Source organism: Ochotona curzoniae, unplaced genomic scaffold (assembly GCF_017591425.1).
Source record: "Ochotona curzoniae isolate NIBS_2020 unplaced genomic scaffold, NIBS_Ocur_1.0 contig_1482, whole genome shotgun sequence".
Taxonomy (NCBI): domain Eukaryota; kingdom Metazoa; phylum Chordata; class Mammalia; order Lagomorpha; family Ochotonidae; genus Ochotona; species Ochotona curzoniae.
In genome coordinates, this window is record NW_024465100.1 from 3,666,087 (window position 1) to 3,686,552 (window position 20,466).

The 20,466-nt window shown below is 42.7% G+C and overlaps 1 protein-coding gene across 2 annotated transcripts; it reads left to right on the forward strand.

Annotated features, from left to right (window-relative positions):
- The first annotated feature begins 274 nt into the window (after nt 1-274).
- MGST1 (microsomal glutathione S-transferase 1) lies at nt 275-16,382 on the forward strand. 2 transcript variants are annotated; one of them, XM_040967550.1, is made up of 5 exons: nt 275-425; nt 816-823; nt 6,114-6,258; nt 9,024-9,118; nt 15,773-16,382. In XM_040967550.1, exons 3-5 carry the CDS (start codon nt 6,133-6,135, stop codon nt 16,017-16,019), a joined length of 468 nt encoding a protein of 155 aa, XP_040823484.1. In that variant the 5' UTR covers nt 275-425; nt 816-823; nt 6,114-6,132; the 3' UTR covers nt 16,020-16,382. The 2 variants fall into 2 exon arrangements, with proteins under 2 accessions (XP_040823484.1, XP_040823483.1); XM_040967549.1 differs by lacking the exon at nt 816-823 and having other exon boundaries at nt 291-412; nt 6,116-6,258.
- Nucleotides 16,383-20,466: the final 4,084 nt, after the last annotated feature.

A 20,466-nucleotide genomic window follows, 5' to 3' on the forward strand; every position in this document is an offset into this window, starting at 1 on the left:
CTCTGCTGAACAGGAGATGTGGCGTGCAGGCAGTCTGGGGATTACAAGGGTTCAAAGGAAGGAAGCGGTGGGTAGGGGCTTCTCCGGCCTTGCCACACCACGCGATTTAGGGGAGGGGCTTGGCGAGGCTGGGAAACTTGGCTTTGCTGGCGGGCAAGCTCTGTAATAGGAAATTGGTAGGACTGGGGGCGGTGCTAGCGCCCCGTCCGCCCGCGGACAGTCGCCACTGTGCGCAGGTCCCGCCCCGGGGACAAGTTCGCTGCCCTTCCCCTGGGAGGTACCCGAAATTGGTGCCCAGGAACAGGTGCTGAGCGGGAGAGCACAGGAAGCTGCAGGCTGGTGGCAGACTGCACGGCTCGCTGCTCCACTCAGCTGCTGAAAGTGAACTTCACAGCCGGTGGCTCCCAGGCAGGTGAGTTTCCCCAAACTCCAAAAAGAAAACAAGAGTTAAGTCTTCCTGTTGACTCGGTGATTGCTGCTCTACTTTTGAACAATAGGAAAACTCACTTTGAAAGGGTCTCTTTCACTTGGGGGAGTAAAAAGTGCCCCTAGGCTATGCTCCTAGGGAAGTTAGAGTAGTGGATGTGCCTGCGGGCCACTCTGAGAGTGCAGAACCTGCAGTGGCTCTGAGTTCTGGGATGCAAGGGCCTTTGCATTCACCTAACTTTCTTGGTTTGTCTGGGTGGGCAAGGGAAGAATGGGTGGTTAAAAAATAATAATAATTACATTATATACTGTGGATTAGACTATTCTATTATTGTGTGATAGCATAGCCACGGGACTGGAGCACTAAGGATGGGACCCTTTGAGAGAAGTCCCAGGCCACTGATTCTTCAAGTTTGGTGGAGGAAAGAACGGAAAAGGTGAAGGACAGGGCATTAAGGCTGAAAATGGCAGAGAGAGAGAGAGAGAGAGAGAGAGAGCATACAGCTGCCCAAGTGTCTTGCTTCTCTTCAAAGAGTGCCAAGGATTCTTGTAGTCTTACTCCTGTCTTGCACAGGTTTGTAGGTTTCCCTTCCTGGAAATTAGCATACTACCGTGCTTTCTTGTCCTCTGGTCTCTGCAAAGTAAGAAAAATTACATGTTGTTCGCCATCTTTAGGTACTTTTTTCAAAAACTGGAAAGTCAGGTATATAGAGAGGAGGAGAGACAGAAAGATCCTCTGTCTGCTGACTCATCCCCGCAGTGCTGGAGCTGAGATGATCCGAAGTCAGGAGCAAGAAGCCTCCTCCAGGTCTCCCATGTGGGTGCAGGGTCCCAAGGCTTTGGACCGTCCTCAACTGCCTACCCAGGCCACAAGCAGGGAGCTGCATGGGAAGCAGGGCCACCGAGACATGAACCGGCGCCCGTATGGGATCCTGGCGTGTGCAAGGCAAGGACTTTAGCTGCTAGGCTACTTCACTGGGATCCTTTAAGGGCTTTTAAAATAGGCCCATGGGTCCAAAGTTGACTATGAATTTCTGGCAAGCATGTAGAGTTTTTCTAAGTGTTTCAGACTGCGGTTTGCTGGTCCCTGAGGCTGCAAAAGGATGTCAGCAGAGACCCTGAGAAGACCTCATTCCACCACAGCACGTTCCCCAGAGCTGCCCCGTTCGCTTCCCCACTCCTGGCCTCTGGGCTCTGTTCTTGTGAGCTCTCGCGGGAAGCTTCCTGCACAGGCACTTCTGCAGTTTCATAGTGATTTACAGCAGCATGGCTGCGGAAGCAGTCCCCCCCACCCCCACTCCACCCTCCCGCTCCATGTGCAGTGTTTGTTAGTTTCATAAGATGCAAAACTGAAGAGTCATGGCCTTGGGATTGCGTGCCCAGATTTTCTGGGTATTTCACAATATGGGTGTAGTGAGGTCACAGAATCCAGAAGAAAAGAACTTTGCCCTTTTTTGGCCCAGAGCCCGGTAAGGGGCCAAGGGAACATTCCCTAGTGGAGAAAAGGAAACTGTATCGATACAGACTCTGTGGGAGATGAAAATAAGACAGGAACGGAGTTTGGGAAGAAAAGACTCTGGAAGGTCACAGTGGTGTGGAATTCTTGTCCCGAGGATTCCAACGCAGAGCAACAGAGAAATATGTTGGGGGTGATGCAAAGGGGAGGCAGAGAGACAGAGACCTTCCTTTCACCCGTTTAGTCCCCACATGGTTGCAACAGCCAGGGCTGGAACCTTATCCTGGTGTCCTCTGGGAATGTTAGGGACCTCAGTCCTTCAGGGCATCTTTTTGCTCGTTTTCTAGGTGCAACCACAGGGAGCTGGATCAGAAGCCGAGTAGCTAGGACTGAAGCTGGCACACAGCTATGGGATGTCAGCATCGCAAGTGGCAGTTCAGCCCACTGTGCCACAAAATGCTGGCCCCTGGAATTCTCGCCCTTGATGGGGGATAGTCTACCAGTTTCATGACTGAAAAAACTGAATCCCAGTCCTACGATGTAACTATGAGTCATTTTTACTGCCTCAAGCCTTAGCTTCACTGTGTGTTAATTAATTAATTTAATTAAAGGGTGGATACAGCAAAGAGATAAGATATAGAGATCCTCCTAGCTGCTGGCTTACTCTGCAAATGCGCACAGCAGCTGAGGCTGGGCCGGTTGAGGCCGGGAACCAGGCGCCCTGGAGGCGTTTCTCATGTGGCTGGCAGGGATCTCCATGCTTACCTGAGCCATCATCTGCTGCCTGCCAGCCACATGAGCAGTATCTGGAACCAGATACGGAGCTGTTACAGAAACTCAGTTACTCCAGTGCGGGATGACGTTGTCCCAAGTGACATCGTAAGCTCTGCTCCAAATGTCAGCTCTTCCTTCTGTGTCGAAGGAGAGAGAAGTCTTACGTTCTGTGCTTCCCTGGGACTGCTCAGATGAAATGAGATTTAAGTATGTGAGCCATTCTGGGGACTCTGAGATTGTATCCTTGGTACCGCCAGCAGTGCCGAGGTGGGAATCTATTCATTCGCCATGGACTTGTTTTACGCTTATGAGGTCATCCCCGTGTACTTCACTCACTTTATGCTCACAGTAATCCTGCAGGTAGAAGTTATTAGGCTACTTCGGAAAGTCTGTGGTAAATGCAATTCAAATTAAGTGTATTTTAAAAAAGGATTATTTTTATTGGAAAGGCAGATATACAGAGAGAAGGAGATACGGAGAGAAAGATCTTCCATCTGCTGGTTCACTCCCCAAGTGGACACAAATGGCCAGAGCTGAGCTGATCCTAAGCTAGGAGCCAAGAGTTTCTTTTAGGTCTCCCACGTGGGTGCAGGGTCCCAAGGCTTTGGGTCATCCTCTGCTGCTTTCCCAGGCCACAAGCAGGGAGCTGGATGGGAAGTTGGAGCAGCCAGGACACGAACTGGCATCCATATGTAATGCTGCCACATGCAAGGTGAGGACTTCAGCCACTAGGCTACTGAACCGGGCCCATAAGTGTATTTTTATTCAGGTTCTTTTTTAATGCATGCATGATTTTTTTTTAGAATACACATCGCTCATGAACTTTTTGAAGAACCCTCATAAGTTTGGGTCTCAGTTTTCCAACGTTGTATTTATTTGAGGGGCAAAGTGATGGGTAGAGAGAAACAGATCTTCTATCTGCTGTTTTATTCCTGAAATACCTGTCTCAGCCAGGGCTGGACCCAGCTGCAGCCCACAGCCAGCCAGGACTTCCATCTGGGTCTCCCACACGGGTGACAGAGATCAACGTAGTTGGACCCTCATTAGCTGACTCCCAGGCACATCAGCTGGAAGCTAGAGTGGATGTTGAGGCAAGACTTGTGGGTCTCCCAAGCTGTGCCTTAACCCACAATGCTTGCCCTTCTGTAAAATGTTGGCACCAAAATAAACTTATTCAGTTTTCCCATGAACTTTTAGCAACATCATGTTATTAAGATTACTTGCAGGTAGGGTAACTAGGCCGTGAGAAAGACCACGGCTAGTAAGTGACAATATGGAGATCTCCCTAGAGCTTAGGTGTTCTTCCGGAACTTGTGTACTCAACAGGCTATCTTCCTGTCTGCTCTCCGGAGACAACGCCTTCTGCTTTACGTCTCTGGTCTTCAGATAGGGTAGAAATTTCAGGATGAAGCCAGCCAGTGAAATGATAATAAAATAAACCACCCACTGTACAAATAGAACTCTTCAGTGCAACCTTCTCTTTCCTGGAATTACCGAATGTTTTACCCTCTTATTTATTATTTCCACCATGACTCTCCTTTTTCCTAAAAAGCCTTTTGTAGGAAAAAGCTTTCAGTAATTTGTTTTGAGTTCTGTTTAACATATCATGATAATGTATTGGAAAACAAGGTTTGGAAACACGCACACACACACACCCCACAGGTTCACATCAGTGTTGCTTTAATTCATACAGTAAATCACTCTTTTTTTTTTTTTTTTTTGTAATGTTCCTACCTGTGTGGCTCCTCCCTGGGCTCTGCAGTAGCTGGGAAGGGAAAGGTGTTGTCTGGTAAAGGTTACTCACGAACCTGCAGGGTGTGGTACCACAGGGCTGGCTCATTGCCCCAAACCACAGACTGGAGGAGTTAGCCACATTCTTGGGGATTGAGAAACTCCCTTTGGGGGAGGTGTGTTCTTTGTGTTCATTTTTTTTTTTTTTTTGAAGAGAAAATCTCTCCTTGTTCTTTCCCCTACAACTGTTGATGCTTTTGTATGTCTTTCCCACTGCCTGTTCTAAAAGGTTTTCACTTTCATTCTATTCCTTTTTAAAAACTTTTTTTTTCTTTTTAAATTTGAAAGGCAGATTTGCAGAGGGGAGCTAGAGAAAGCTCTTCCATCTACTCCACTCTCTCAATGGCTACCATGGCCAGAACAGAGGCTATCCAAATCCAGCCTGCACACATTGCAGGGGCCTATCCTCTGCTGCTTTCCCAGATCATAATCAGAGCACTGGATGGGAAGTGGAGCATCTGTCACTAGCTGGTGACTGGATGGGATGTGCCACTATTACAGGTGGAGGATTAGCATAGTGAGCCACTGCACTGCCCCTGGCTCTTCTCTTAACTTCGTATTTTCTCCCTCTCTCCACTCCTTCCCTCCTTCCTTCTTTCATTCCTTCTCTCTTTTCTTACTCCTTCCTTTTGGAAATTTACTTATTTATTTGAAATGCATAGTGACACAGAGAAAGAGGCAATTAGAGACTGAGAGATCTTCCATTTGCTGGTTCACTCTCTCCAAATGGCCCTATGGGGAGTGACTCATCAGACAGAAGATCTTCCTCTCTGTCTCTCCTCTCTGTGTATCTGCTTTTCCATAACAATTTTAAAAAGCTTTATTAGAAAGTGTTAAATAGAAGGATGGGAATTCAAATTCTGGAGCCTGAAAAATTGAACACAATGAAAATGACAAAACATTGTAAGCTAGGCTTATTTTAGAACGCAGTCACTCTTAACCAAAAAACAAAAATCAATAGCACTTCTAGGTACACAATTTGAGCCCTTTGCGTTCAAGCTGCACATCATCTTGATACAGATCATCTTTGGGGCACTGTGGCTATTTATTATTTTTTCTTATAATCCTCCTTCATTTCTTTTTAACCTGTGTTTGATGTCTTGAAGTTTAGTGAAACAGGACTAGTGAAAAGGAAATACTGTTTATTTTGAAAATTTTTAAATGCAATGATCATTTTTTCTGCAAGTATCCCAGGATATTTTAAAGAACTATATTGTTAGGGCCCAGCACGGTAGCCTATCGGCTAAAGTCCTCGCCTTGAGCATGCCTAGGTCCCATATGGGCACTGGATCTAATCCCAGCAGCCCTGCTTCCTATCCAGCTCCCTGCCTGTGGCCTGCGACGCCAGTGGAGGACGGCCCAAAGCCTTGAGACCCCGGCACGCATGTGGGAGACCTGGAGGAAACTCCGGGCTCCTAGCTTTGGATTGGCTCAGTTTCAGCCATTGAGGTTATTTGGGGAGTGAATCAACAGATGGAAGATCCTTCTCTCTGTCTCTCCTCCTCTCTATGTATCTGACTTTGAAATAAAAATAAATACATCTCTTTTTTTTTTTTAAAAAAAGGATTATATTGTTAATGCTATGATGCAGGAATACTTCATAATAATCAAGGAATTTGGAACATTTATTTCTGTTCTTCCCATCTTAACCAGTTTTTTTTTTTAAAGATTCCAGAGTTTAAAAAATGTCTGACGTCGCAAACCTGATGGAAAATGAAGTGTTCAGGGCCTTTGCATCCTATGCTACCATTATTCTTTCAAAAATGATGTTTATGAGTATTGCAACTGCGTTCTATAGATTGACAAGAAAGGTAAGATATTTGGAGGTAATCATTTCTCAGTTTAAAGAGTTGTGATTCTATCCAGCAATCTTCCTAATTGAACTTTTTACTGTTTCTAAACCTAATAATAACACTGTTTAATGCTACAAGTAGGCTATCCCGTCATTGTGTATAGATGGATCTGATGTTTTTATAAAGCAGTTGCTTTTTATGAGAGTCTAGCAAATAATTCTTCCCTGTTTCTTTTATCTCTTTAGCTTAGATTTCACATAAGAGGTATGTGGTGTACCCAAGTCTTTTAAGGACACTGTATGGTTTATGAGTTCATGTTGCCAATTAGAACTTAGAAAAAAGCCATTTTTTCCAAAGGGCTGCCCAGTGTTTTCCATTCTATTATGAGGCCCTATGAAAAGAAAGGCAAGAATGATTGAAAAGAGAGAGAGAGAGAAGTAAACCTGAGAATTGCAGTTCTTATTCACAGAGCGCCATCTTTTTGTTTGGCATAAGCCTCTTGAATGCTGTGTACCTCGGACTCCTTAAGTGGATAATATTTCTAGTATTTCTATCCAGCCTTGCAGAGACATGTTTTGAGAAAGCTAGAAGGGTGAGGAAGGTGACAGAACTTTCTGAAGCTCCTATCCTGTAGCCACACAAGGCTTGTGACGTAGGGAGTGGCAGAGCAGGACTGTGTGATAAAGTTTAAAGGTTTCAGTAGTGTAGTTCGGTCCTTAGCCAACAACTTTTCCTTGTGGGAAAATCACCTGTTTTTCTCTTTGTTTTGTTCTGAGTGATTTTTTAAAACATTTTAATTTGTTATTTAGCTTCATTTTATTTAAGCGAGAGAGAGATCCTCCATCTGCTGGCTCACTGTGCAGTGTCCACCACAGCTGGGCCTGGGCTAAGCTGCCGCCAGTAGTAGGGATCTCAGCTTGGGTTTCCCATGATGGTGGCAGGAACCTAACTATTTTAACCATCATCTGCTGCCTCCCAAGGTGCGTTTTAGCAGGAAACTGCAATTGAGAACAGAACTAGGACTTAACTCAGCCACTACAGCGTGAGTGGTGCCCCTGCACCACATGTCCACCCTGGCCCAAGCTGTGCATCCCTAGCATGTAAGGTGTTGCAAGCTTGTTTTCTTACATGATTCCTTGATACTATCTTGAACCATAATGGAAGGATGTCTGCCTCTTAATGAAAACGCATACTCATAAGACTCGGATGGGGCCGTGTTTTGGAGCAAGGGGCCACAAGGTGACTGCTGTCGCCAGGTCTTCGTTGACCTCTAGCAATGAAATGCTACGAAGGAAGGAAACACCACCCAGGAATGCTCCTATCTCAGAAGAAGGGAATTTAAATTTGTGGGGTGCCAGAATCCACTTTTTACATGTGGTACAACACTGAATCATTTTATAGAAGCACTCTCTGGCAGCACTGTGTGTGAAGTGAGTCTCAGCTTCCACATTTGATGGTTAAGTCATCGTGTTGTTCAGGCTGCTGTTACATAATAACATTGACTGGGTTGGCTCTAACATGCATTTCTCAGAGTCCTGGAGGTTGACAAGTTCAAGAGCAAGTTGGCAGAAGATCTAGAGAGGGCTAAATTCCTTCTTTAAACAAACCTCAATCCCTCTTCCATGGGGAGAGATGAGAGAGCGAGAGAGTGAGTGAAAGTGAACACCTTTTGTTTCTTTTCATAAGGCCACTAAAATCCATTCGTGAGTTTGAGCCTCATGGTCTGACCACTTCCTGAAGCTTTACCAAAGCCAGCTAACAGGGGGTTAGTTTCAACAGATGAATTTAGTGGAGCATTAGAGAATACCACCTTTGGGTTCTTAGCCATAGCTTACTCAGGGTCACAAACCGGTAAAGGGTGAGATTTCATTGTTTCTTTGTTTGAAATGTGTCTATTGAGTGTCTAGAATATCCCACTTACTTATTTAGGAGGTTATCATGACCACAAGAGCTGAGAGTGAATCTTTAACCATCAGGTTTTCTCAACTTCTTTATGTGGGATAAATATTCATGTTAAGAGGAACCTTATAATACTTACGAGATTTTTTTTGTGTTTATGTCTAATTTTATCATCTATGGTTTTTTTGGTTATGAATTATTAAGGAGCAAGACACACTTAAACATCTTTAAATGTGTTTCTAAAGAAATAATTTCAAACAGCATCATAACTGCAGGCAGGAATCTATGAGCATATGTCTTAGAATGTGTACTTGTTGTTCATAGAAGTGCTATGTGGCTTCTTAAATTTTACTGTATCATTCAACCTATAGTCTAATCTATTTTAGGAAGAGCAGTAGCTGTATCCTGGGCATGGAAAAATACTTTGCACACCCCACACTGTTTTATGCTTTTTACCTGTTCCCTAACAGCTCTGACAAGTATACTTATTGCATTCAGAGGCAAACACTTGGAAATGTTAATATCCTCAAGGGAAGCCGTCTCAAAGCACTATAAAAAGAACGCTAGTACCATCACAATAGACGGCTTAACATTATATCTGTTTTCCATTTTTGCTTGCTTTTTTTCCCTACGATTTTTTTTATGCACTGGCTCTTAAGTTCTAACTTACTCTTTAAAAATGTTACATTCTTAATAAAAACTCAGGTTTAAACTGTAACTGCTTTTTGTTCCTTCTATATATGACTTTTCGCTCCATTTTTCCCACTTAAAGGTCAACCTGGATGCGTGTATTTCTTTCTATAAAAGACAAATAACATAATGGGCAGAGTTGACTCATCCTGTTTGGTATCTGGAGTAACTTTTGGTTTTGGTATTCGGGGCAGGTTTTTGCCAATCCTGAAGACTGTGCAAGTTTTGGCAAAGGGGAGAACTCCAAGAAGTTTCTGAGAACAGATGACAGAGTGGAACGCGTCCGCAGGTAAACCACTGTCTCCAGAAATGACTTCCATGACCGAGAAATTCTGACCCAGAAGATATGCAAAGATATGGAGGTCGTAGGGAACTAGGAAAACAGCATAGTTATCTGCAGGATGATCACAAAAGACTAGGGTTTCAGAAGGCTGCGGGATGAGCTGTTGCACATCATGACAATGGAAGCTGCACTTTCTTTGCACTTCATTGTCCAGCTTTACTCTGACGGAATAATATTGGCAAAACCAGTGGCAGGCAGGAGGCAAAGGAGAGTGACTGGATTGCTTGTATTTTGCCATCTTTGGAGGTGAGTCCGCCAACATACAGAAAAAGCTGAAGAATTAAGGGGTTTCGCATATAATTCAAAATATGAAAGCTGACATTCTTTGGTGAAATAGGGAAATTTTAATGCATGTTATGTCTCATGTATCGGGAATTTAATGAACGATAAAAGTAATAAGCCAACATATTATCTCCAAGGCCTCCTAACAATATAATTAATATGTGCAATTTAAAAGCACATTGAATTCTGTTACTGGAGTTATTTTTCTTAATCTTTGTCAGGAAGTCTTGCAAATGGCGAGCTCTTTCAGATTGGGAGCCCACTGCCAATCTATTAATCACTTTCTAACATGAAATAGTCACATTTGTATACTTTTTCCTTAGTATTTTCTAACGATGATGTATGCTGTAGTACCCTTCTAGATCTCTCTCAAGGAATGAATAATGAAATCATGTACATTTGGGGCTGGTGTTTGGCTGAGCTATGATGTCACCAGATATGTTGCCCGCATCCCATGTTGGCATGCCTGGATCCCACAGACCTCTGGTTCCCAGCTCTAGCTTCCCAACACTGCAGACCCTGGATCGAGTAGTGATGGATCATGTGATTGTTTTCTTGCCATTCAGACCTGGTAGAGTTCCTCAATCCTGGTTTCAGCCCCTTGCTCATTTGGGCATTTGGACAATGAGCCTATGGATACAATTTCTCTCTCTCTCTCTCTTTCCGTGCCTGTCTCACCTCTCTCAATATACCCCTCAAATAAAAGGTTTTTTTTAATAACATAAAATTAAAGAATCAGGAATGTTTATGCACTTATTTATTTCAAAGGTATTATTTATTTATTTGAAAAAATTACAAAGAGTAGGAGAGATAGAGGTATATTCTATCTGCTGATTCCCTTCCCAAATGTCCACAATGGCCAGCCAAAGTCGGGAGTCAGGAAATTTTTCCAGGTCTCTCACATGCATTTGCAAGCAGCTGGATTGGAAGTGGAGCAGCTAGGACTCAAAACACTGCCCATAAGGGATGCTGATGTTGTGGGTGGTGGCTTAACTCACTATGCCACGGTACCTGACCCTGTACAGGTTTATTTTAATTTCAGACATTTAGTTTTGTAGTGAAAAATTAGAGGAAATATTTTATATTTCTTCAATTGGATGAATATGAATAGATGAACAAACTTAAGGACAAGAGCTTTGTTTCTATGAATCCAGGGGTGAATGGTCCCTTTAGCATTGAGGTCATTTTCCCTTTTGAGTCGCGGCTGGAAGTCTGAAGGCTGGGCAGTGGCTCAATGGTTAAATCCTCTCCTTGCAAGCACTGGGATCCTAGAGCAATGCCAGTTCATGTCCCAGTTGCTCCACTTGCCATCCAGTTCCCTGCTTATGGCCTGGGAAGGCACTAGAGGATGGTTCAAAGCCCTGGGACCCTGTACCCATGTGAGAAACCCAGAAGACGCTCCTGGCTTCTAATTGTCTCACCTCAAGTCATTGCAGCCATTTGGGGAGTGAACCAGCAGCTGGAAATCTTTCTCTCTCCCATTCTCTCTATAAATCTGTTGCTTTTCCAATAAAAATAAATAAATCTTTAAAGAAAAAAACAAGTGGATGCACTCCCAAGGTCACTGCCAACTCCCTGGTGGCATGTGGGCACAAGCAGAGTCCTGACTCCAGGCTCCTGAGAGGCTGTGTGGTTCTGCACTCTGCAGCATGGGATGTTCTTCCTCCACTTCAGTGACCAGTCAGCCGAAATGTATGAAAACGCACTTGAGGGCATGCAGTGCAGAGGAGCTTACACTGTGACAACACAGACATATCAAGGCTTCTGTTTGACCTTTGCATCTGCCCACATCCTCTCTCTGGAAGCTGTCCTACGCCTTTTTCACCCTAAGCAGTGCCCGGCATTACTATACTACTCTTTTAAAAATTATATTCATTTTCATTTTATTTGGAAGACAGAGAGAGAGAAAGAAAGAATTTCTACCATTGGTTCACTCCCCCAAATGCTTACCACACCTGCAGCTGGGCCACATGGGACCAAGAGCTACAAACTCAGTCTCCAATATGAATGTCTGGGATCCAAGTCCTGGAGCCATCACCGGCGACCTCCCAGAGTGCAGAAAACCAGAGCAGAAGCAAAGGAAACAACCAGCCACTCAAGAGTCCCAAATGGCAACCTAACCCTGGACCAAACCTTTGCCTGCATCACGCCCTTGCCCAGGCTTCTCAAGCTCTCTGGAGTACCTGCTGTTTTAGTACTAAAGTTAGACTCCTCTTCCTGCTTCTGCAAAATGACCCTACACCATGCTATTTACCAAGTAAGAATATTTTTTCTTCCAAGAGTAAGTCTGCATTGCATACTTCAAATATTAAGTTCTAGGTATTCACGGAGTTCTATACTTGTTAATGTAGCAATCCTAATGAGTAGGTCCACTAGGCTTGAAAATAGATTGGGCCAGGAATGCAGATCTAAAATGTTGAGGGACAAAGAATCAATGTGGAAGTTTCAAACAATATCAGAGGAAAAGCTGTTAATGTTATGGTAGTTAGGGAGCTCTGTGGAATAGTCAGAACTGCAGAGGACATGTTAGGGTTCAGAGTTTCGTCTATTCTGGGCTTCTCTTTTAGGGCAGGCAGCACAAACACAGCACTGGTCATGGCCCTGTACTCATCACATTGTCCAGGTGGAAAAGTGATAGCAACGAGACCCTCAGATACATTCTTGAATGGAAAAGAAGTTCAAGGATGTCTCGTGTGTGGAGTCTAAGTACAAGATATTTTAGGTTTTGAGATTTCTCCCCACTATCCTTTCCCATCTTCCACCCTCACCTCCTGTGGACACGAGGTTGCACTCCTAGAGGAGAAAGCCATGATCTAATGTGGTCATCCAGTCAAGTTGCTAATAAACGCGAGAACAACTGACCCCTGCATCAGATAAGATTACGTGGTTGAGGAGGGCGCGAGGCTGTGTGCACAGCTCCCCCTGGCGTTCTGACATTGGCCCTGCAGTATGGTCCCTAGAAAGACTTGGGGTCCCGTTTTCCAGTTGTTTTCTTTAAAAGATGGACACCATTGGAAAAGATTAAAATTGTATACTTTTGGGGATGCCTCTAAGAGTTTCCTAAATCTCCCCTTTTCATTTTTGGCTTAGACTTACTTTTTTTTCCCCTCTCCCATTACCTCTACATGTGATTTAAAAGCTGTTACTATAAGCACATTTTGATGATAGGGACTGAATGGGCTGCCAGTGAAATGAAAGCTCTGCTGTATGTGGGAAATTAATTCATATGCCAGTGTAGAACCACTGGCTAAAAGCATAAAATAATATGTATTGAAATATCAAGAAAAACTGGTTTCAAGTTAAGTCGGGGCAGACACAAATCTATGATCATTAGAAAATATCTTATGCATTTATTTATTTAATCCTTTGTTTGCCATGTTCTAGAAAGTATGTAAGACCATACGCATTCAATACAACAGGACCAAAACAATGTTGAAAGGCAAACAAGGCAATTGAAGAAATAAAGGGAGTCATTAAAAGATACTAGGGTTCGGCAGTTAGGGAAGGAGCGCCAATTACAGCAGAGAGAGCAACCCCCTCGACTGAGCGTGGAGGTTAAGTGACACTTGCTGGGGTTTATGTGCAGGGACTGAAGAACTGTCTAGATGTTCACTCGCATCACCGTCTGTGGGTCTGGTGCATGGACCTGGCATTTAAGGAAAAGATTCTTGTGTGTATATATCACAGTTGCTTCTACTATGATGCTATGGAGGACCTTGAAGACTATGTGCCAGTCCTTCAGGGAGCTAAACTGTTTCCCCTGAAACTAAGCATAACATTTACAGAAATAGAGAATGTTAAGAAACCATGGCCCCTTGGTTGTGACAATGATGAGAGACGAGGTATAAATTAAGAGGATGTTCAAGCATATGCCACGAAGGAGGAGCTTGGAAAGAGTATTAGGATTTGAAAGGAGGAAGGAAAGAAGAAAGTTTGTTAGTTTAGGTAAAATTCCTTGGTGGGGATTTGTACACTCTGCTGAGAAGAGCTTTGATTGAGGTAGAGGAATCAGAAAATCTCTGTGTGGACTTCTTTTCCTGGCCACCCCCTGACATTTCTCAGAATGTTCTTCCAGGTTAGGTACTGCTGGGATCCAGGTGGATCTGAGCTGAGGCATGGGGTATAATTAGCTTCGGGGACACAGGATAGTCAGAAAGGAAGTATGTGTCCATGGTCATTTATCCAAAGGAGAAAGCAAAATGGGACCATGGAATCCTGGATGAATTAAGGGGGTCCAGACGCAGCCAGAAAATGAGAAGATCTATTAGGAAGACTCGCATTCACATGGTGGTAGATTTAGGCAGCTGTATGTAAATGACACCACTCCAGGGAGGGGCCTGTTATTGGCTCTGAGTATGTGTGCCTGGGACTAGAACCAAAACACAAAGCATGCATAAGAAATGGCACAGGTTAGCAGTGTATGTGGGTCTATGGAACACAGGCATTAGAACAATGAGGAAAGTGATCTATAAGAACATTTTGAAGACTTGCAAAAACGAAAAGAAAATGAAATATAGATAGAGGCTAGAAAACAAATAGAGGAGCCAGAAAAGTCAAAGGAACCTTTATGTCTGACCTCCCTCCCCTGCACTCCCAGTATCTCCTACTGTCCTTGACTTTCTGCTGTTTAAACATTGTTTTTCTGTTTGCAGTTGCTTCATGTGGGCTCAGAAGTGGCATTGTTTTCCACACTCCCTTTCCTTAGTTCCTTCCCAACTTTAAATTTTTGTTGTCTGAGCATGAGAAGGGCAACCCTGACATACGCAAGACTGGAGGTGATGGAATCTCTGTGCTCTTGCCGGATAACACAGAGAACCAAACAGAAGCCCTTGCTGTCAACCACAAGTGTTTTTCTTTAGTAGAAAGTGGCGCTGTTGCCCTTTCTTGCATACTTTGTTCTTAAGAGTCCTTGAGCTGTTCCATCAATGAGAGGACAGAGCTCCATGCTTCTCTCTTTTGCTTTTACTCAAAGGAAATAGTTATTTAATCTTTCCCCAAAGCATTGTTTGTGTAGGTTACTGTTGCCTTCTTCATGTCTTCATCCTGTCCTCATCTGTGTCAGGAAACCTAAGATAATCTGGAGGATGATAGTAATCACTGAATAGTAATTGCAGTCATTATATTTCATGTGAAAGAAAAGAGAGTAGCATGAAAGAATGGTTTTCATTTAGAAATATGTATCAATACCTGATAAGCCCTATCAAAATCCACATCTCTAATCTCAGGACCTAAAGCAATCATTAATTCTATAGACTTAAAGAAAAGATATCAGATTTAAAAACTAGGCATTTCTATAAAATGTCAAGTGCATAACGGATGCACCTTATATTCACAGTCATAATTAGAGCAGCTTGGAATGCATTAGAGGAAACCTTGTGGCAACATCATAGTTATTTATAAAAAACAATCTTTGATATGATGATAAAATTTAACAAATCTCTCTCCCATCATTTTTGGGTGTATACTTTCACTACATCAAGATTCATTCCTTTTGTGATTTAATGGTAGATCAGCTAACATTTTGCTCATGTTTGAAAGTCTTAATATTAATTAGGTAGATTGATTTTTTACCCTTACCTGGTAGTGTGGGTGAGTGGGGGAGAATTTTCTCAGTAACTCTTTTGCGGAGTGATAAGAATGATCGCAATAAAATAGATTTTCTTCCTTTGGGGGTAAAAAGAGATTTTGTTAGAAAAATCCTGACTTGTTGTGAAAGAAACTATCTCCAATTTACCAAAACATTTTGATGAATGGATATGATTTTGATAACTTAGAAACTTCAACATGCCAGCTTTGTTGGTTTTTTTTTAAAATGTATTTACTTGACAAAGAAAAGAGACAAAGAAAGAGAGACAGATAGGGAAGGTAGTACAGAGAGGGAGAGAGCGAGATCTCATATGTGGATTCACTTGCCAGATGCCAAACAAGGGCTGAGAGAACCAAGGCTGGGCCATGCACACCCAACTGAAGTCTCCCAAGCAGGTAACCTGCTGTGACTATTAACAGGAACTGGAATCAGAAACTTCAGCCAGGGTTCAAACCCAGGTTCTCAGATGCCGCCCACAGATTCCTCATCCACTAGGCTAAACACACACCCTTCCCTCTTGGCTATCTATTACCTTATACTAAGAAATAAAAGAAAATAAATAAAAAGAATGGAACATGACATGGAAGTTAGGTTAAGTAAGGAAGCACGGTAAATGGAGAAAAAAAAAAGAAAGTGAATCTCGCTTTTCAATGTGAAGATCCATTTCTCTTCGCCCTTGATGCTTCTGTTGTTGTTGAAAGGAATGTCTTAGCAGTCCTCTGTTCCCACAGGGCACACCTGAATGACCTGGAGAACATCGTCCCATTCCTTGGCATCGGCCTTCTGTATTCCTTGAGCGACCCCGACCCCTTCACTGCCATCCTGCACTTCAGGATCTTCGTGGGTGCCCGGATCTACCACACAGTTTCCTATTTGCTACCCCTTCCCCAGCCAAACAGAGCTTTATCTTTCTTTGCTGGATTTGGAGTCACTCTTTCGATGGCTTACAGTTTGCTGAGGAATAGATTGTATCTCTAAAGGCAAAATGACCACTCATTGTTTGGATGCTCTTCAACAATCTTGAGCTCGCAGCATGTAGTAAGCGTTTCTTAGGTTTAGTAGGAAGGGAATGCAGAGATTAAGAATTGGAGAAGAGTAATTCTGAATAGGATCATCATCAAACCTTTATTCCCGCTTTATGTTAGCATTAGGAACCTGATGTGATTCCTAAGTCTCCGTGTCTTTTCCTTCCAGCCCTTTGTTACGAACCACAATCGTGTCTTACAACCTGCAACATTCATTCAACACTTCTTGTTTTGAGTTGATAAGAGTGAGTGCTGATATGAGAAACATGGACTCCAATTAGGCTGAAATGGGCATCTGAAATAAAGAATTTAAAGAGCAACTCTGGTTGGTTTTATTTTGTCTAACACGGTCTTTAAATTTTTTTTAAAGTGACCTATGAAAAAGTTAGGAAATTGTATAGTGTCTCCCTCTATAATGCTTTCGCTAAACCTATCACCTTTAACATTTTTACTTTCACTTTCTCTTGCATTTTTTTAATGAACAATTCAAAAGTCAGCTGTAGATATCATAACACTTTGTCTCTTAATTCTTTGACATGTTCCATGAACAAAGAAATCTCCAAATAGCAACAATGTCAGTGTTATGGCCAATAAATTTAATGTTGAGATGATAATATTATTTAATGTGTAGTCCGTACCCAAATTTCCCTCATTTTCACAATAATAATCCTTATGACTATTTTAGGTATGATCATGAATCAAAAGAGTCATGCATTGTCTTTTTATTTTCTAAGATTTATTTTTTTATTATTGGAAAGACAAATGTACAGACAGAAGGAGAGACAGAAAGATCTGCCATCTGCTGGTTCACTCCCAAATAGCCACAATGGCCAGAGCTGAACTGATCTAAACCTGGGAGCCAGGAGCTTCTTCCAGGTCTCCCAAGGATTTTAGCCATTGTTTGCTGCTTTCCCAGGCCACAAGCGGGAAGCTGGAAGGGAAGTGGAGCAGCTGGGACGTGAACCAGTGTGGGAATCTGGCACTTGCAAGGTGATGATTTAGCCAATTGTGCTAGGCCCCATGCATTATCTTCTAATTTTTTGTGGGTTTCAACTAAAATATAAATAAAACGTTCTATGACTTAAAAAAAATTTTATTTGTTTTTATTGGGAAGTCAGATATACAGAGAGGAGGAGAGACAGAGAGGAGGATCTTCTATCCACTGGGTTACTTCCCAAATGCCCAGAGCTGAGCCTATCCAAAGCCAGGAGCCTGTAGCTTCCTCTAGGTTTTCCAAATTGGTGCCGGGTCCCAAGGCTTTGGGCTGTCCTCCACTGGTCTCGCAGGCCACAAGCAGGGAGCTGGATAGGAATCAGGACTGCCGGAATATGAGCTGGTGCCCATATGGAATCCTGGCGCATGCAAGGTAAGGACTTCAGCCACTAGTGTACTGTGTTGGGCCTATCCCCTGACTTTTTTCTTTAAATTTTGTGACACTGGAATTTTTCTGTTTTTTTTTTCAAAGATTTGTTTATTTTTATTGGAAAAGCAGATTTACAGAGAGAAGGAGGGGGGGGGAGGAGAGGGAGAGAGGGAGGGGGAATAAGAGAGAAAGAGAGAAGGATCTTTCATCCTCTAGTTCACTCCCCAAGCAGCTGCAATGGACTGAACTGAGCTGCTCTCAAGCCAGGAGCCAGGAGCTTCTTCCATGAGGGCGCAGTGATCCAAGGCACTGGGCCTTTCTTTGCTACTTTCCCATGCCATAAGCAGGGAGCCAGATCTGAATTACAGCAGCTGAAAAAATACCCATTTAGGATTCCTCTGCCCTTGGAGTTGGGGGATTAACGAGTTAAGCCAACGCACCAGCCCCAACACTGATATTTCTTGAAGAGAACAGGCCAATTGATTTAAACCATGACTCCTAATTTGATTTGTTTCATCTGTTGTTTCTCATTCTTACATTGAGATTAAACATTTCAGCTAATGTGTCCTTCACCCAGGCATTTGGCATCAGTTTGTCCCATTATTGGTGATGCTAAATTTGATCAATTTACCAGGTACTATAAACCGGACGTATGCTTTGCAAAGTTATTTTATTATCTTTGTGATCTTAAATGTTATAACTTAATACTGTGAATATCCTTTTTCTCTGTAAACTTTCACTCCATGATATTCACTTTGTTTTCAACATTAAAGTAGAAATATACATACTTAAAAATGTATTAGTTTACATACACACACAAGCATACCTAGATCCACACAAATTTAGGTTGTTTTGCCTTGAGAAGAATTATGTGTACTTGAACCTTTATAATAAAGAGTGAGATTTTTTTAAAAAATCAGTATTTTTCTTAGAAATATCAAATTTACATGATCAATTTTCCTCATGGTTTGAATATGTATGATGGTATTTCGAAAAGTTTCATGGAACATGAAATTAAAAGATCAGCTCATTTTTACAATAAATTTGATATGCAGGCATAGAATTTTTTATTTTTTAGATTCATTTTGGGGCCAGCATCATGGTATAGTGTGTTATTATGCCTCTGCATGCAGCACTAATGTTCCCTATAGGCTCTGGCTGCTCTGCTTCAGAACCAGCTCCCTGCTGACAGCCTAGGAAACAGCAGAAGATGAGGCAGTTCCATGGGCCCATGCATCCATGTGGGAGACTGGAAGAAGCTCCTGACTCCTGGATTGGGATCGGCTTAGCTCCAGCTACTGTGGCCATTTTGAGAGTGAACTAGCTGATGGAGGACCTCTGATTCTTCTTCTTTCTATAAGTCTGTCTGTCAAACAGAAATTGTTTTAAAAGACTAGTTTCTATGAACTTTTTGAAGATCCTTTGACATCATGGATTTCAAAATATTTTGCTCGCTAGAACAAACCTTCATTTTAGTTATATTCTTCCATTAACTTTTTACAGTGCCCTCCTGTTTCTTAAGTAGTACTTCCATTGACCATTGCGAATGGTTCATTTAGATTTCCCACACAAGAGGTCTAGTGTGATATAATGATCACATGACAACTGCTGCTAAAGTCAGTGGTCGGACACAAACTTGTGGCAGGACTTCATGAATTCACATTAACGTATTCACCTGACAGAAGTAGGTTCATATTTCTGCTTAATTAGAACTTGACTAGAACTATTTGAAGAGTTGTGGTTTGTTTATCCTTGTGTCTTCATCTACACTTGTACACACACACACATAAACACACACACACACACACACACACACACACACACACACACACAAATACACGCATACAATACGACCATCACTGTTTCCAACCATTGTGGATATTAAGCAACTAGGTAGCCCTGTTCCTTCCTCAAACATTACCCTGTTTATTCACTGATACTTTTCCTCTCTTCTTAGTTTTCCTGCAGAAAAACATGTGTTTATTCCTTCCTTCTCAAGGAGGCATCATCTTGGCCAATGATGGGAGTTTTCTGGGAGGGTCCGGGGATTGTTAGACGGGACTGGAGAGTGGGGTGAGTTTCATCAAAATTTCCATCACAAGTGTAAATACACTGTGTCATATAGAACAAAATCCTCTTGCTTTGTTGCATAACAAGGCAAGAGGTAGGACTGTCTTCACCAGGTGAGCACACGTGGGAGATGCACATAGAATTGAGTTGTAGGATAAGAGTGAGTCATCAAGTTTTCCCACTAATGCAGACTCCGGTTTAAACAAGACTTAGGAAACCTCATCTTAACACCAACTGGATGATGAATCCTACAGTCCTGAAGGCTGAGACACAGTGTTCCAAGGCACAGATGTGATTAGACAATGAGAGGCAAACTCCTAAGAACCTCAGCATAAATGAGGCTGGAATATATGTCAGAATGGCAGGGAATTCACAAACTTGTAGTTGTCTCAATAGCCTGGTTGTCTAAATCTCAGGGATCATTAGTCCATTCTACCCTGATAGCCTGCTCTGGACACCAATTCCTAAGGAAATCCTTCAGTCCTCCCTGCAGGGTCACTGCTAAAGATTTTGGAATCACTCTACAATCCAGGGCTGATCATGTTGTTGCTCATTGTATGGTTGGTGATTATGAGTTTAGTCCAGAGAGTTGTCAGAAATACATAATAAGTGATACAGAATGAAAACAATCTGAGACATCCATTATAAGAGAGTGCTAAAAGACACAGTTTGTTGGCCACAGCACCTCAAATTCGTCTCCAAACTTGGCAGAATCTTGCAGGTGGTACTGGCAAGTCAAGTCTGATGACACAACACCCTCGTCATTGGGGGTGTTTGATCAGGCAGACTAAATGTTGATGTTTGGATTCTTTTTCTTTGTTTCCCTGCCTGTCCAATCACGTTGGACCTCTGACCATGTTCAAACACAGAGAAAATACTTTGTGGGCTTTAATACCAAGGAATCCAGTAACTTGGCTTGGCTGTGCTGAGCTCAGCATGGCGGTCTGTTAGCAAAGGGTAAATGGTT

Excerpts from the sequence above, each read along its gene's own strand:
- MGST1 (XM_040967550.1), top strand. The coding sequence starts at position 6,133 with ATGTCTGACGTCGCAAACCTGATGGAAAATGAAGTGTTCAGGGCCTTT. Across the intron at positions 6,259-9,023 it reads TCTATAGATTGACAAGAAAG|GTTTTTGCCAATCCTGAAGA; the intron begins GTAAGATATTTG and ends TATTCGGGGCAG. Across the intron at positions 9,119-15,772 it reads AGAGTGGAACGCGTCCGCAG|GGCACACCTGAATGACCTGG; the intron begins GTAAACCACTGT and ends CTGTTCCCACAG.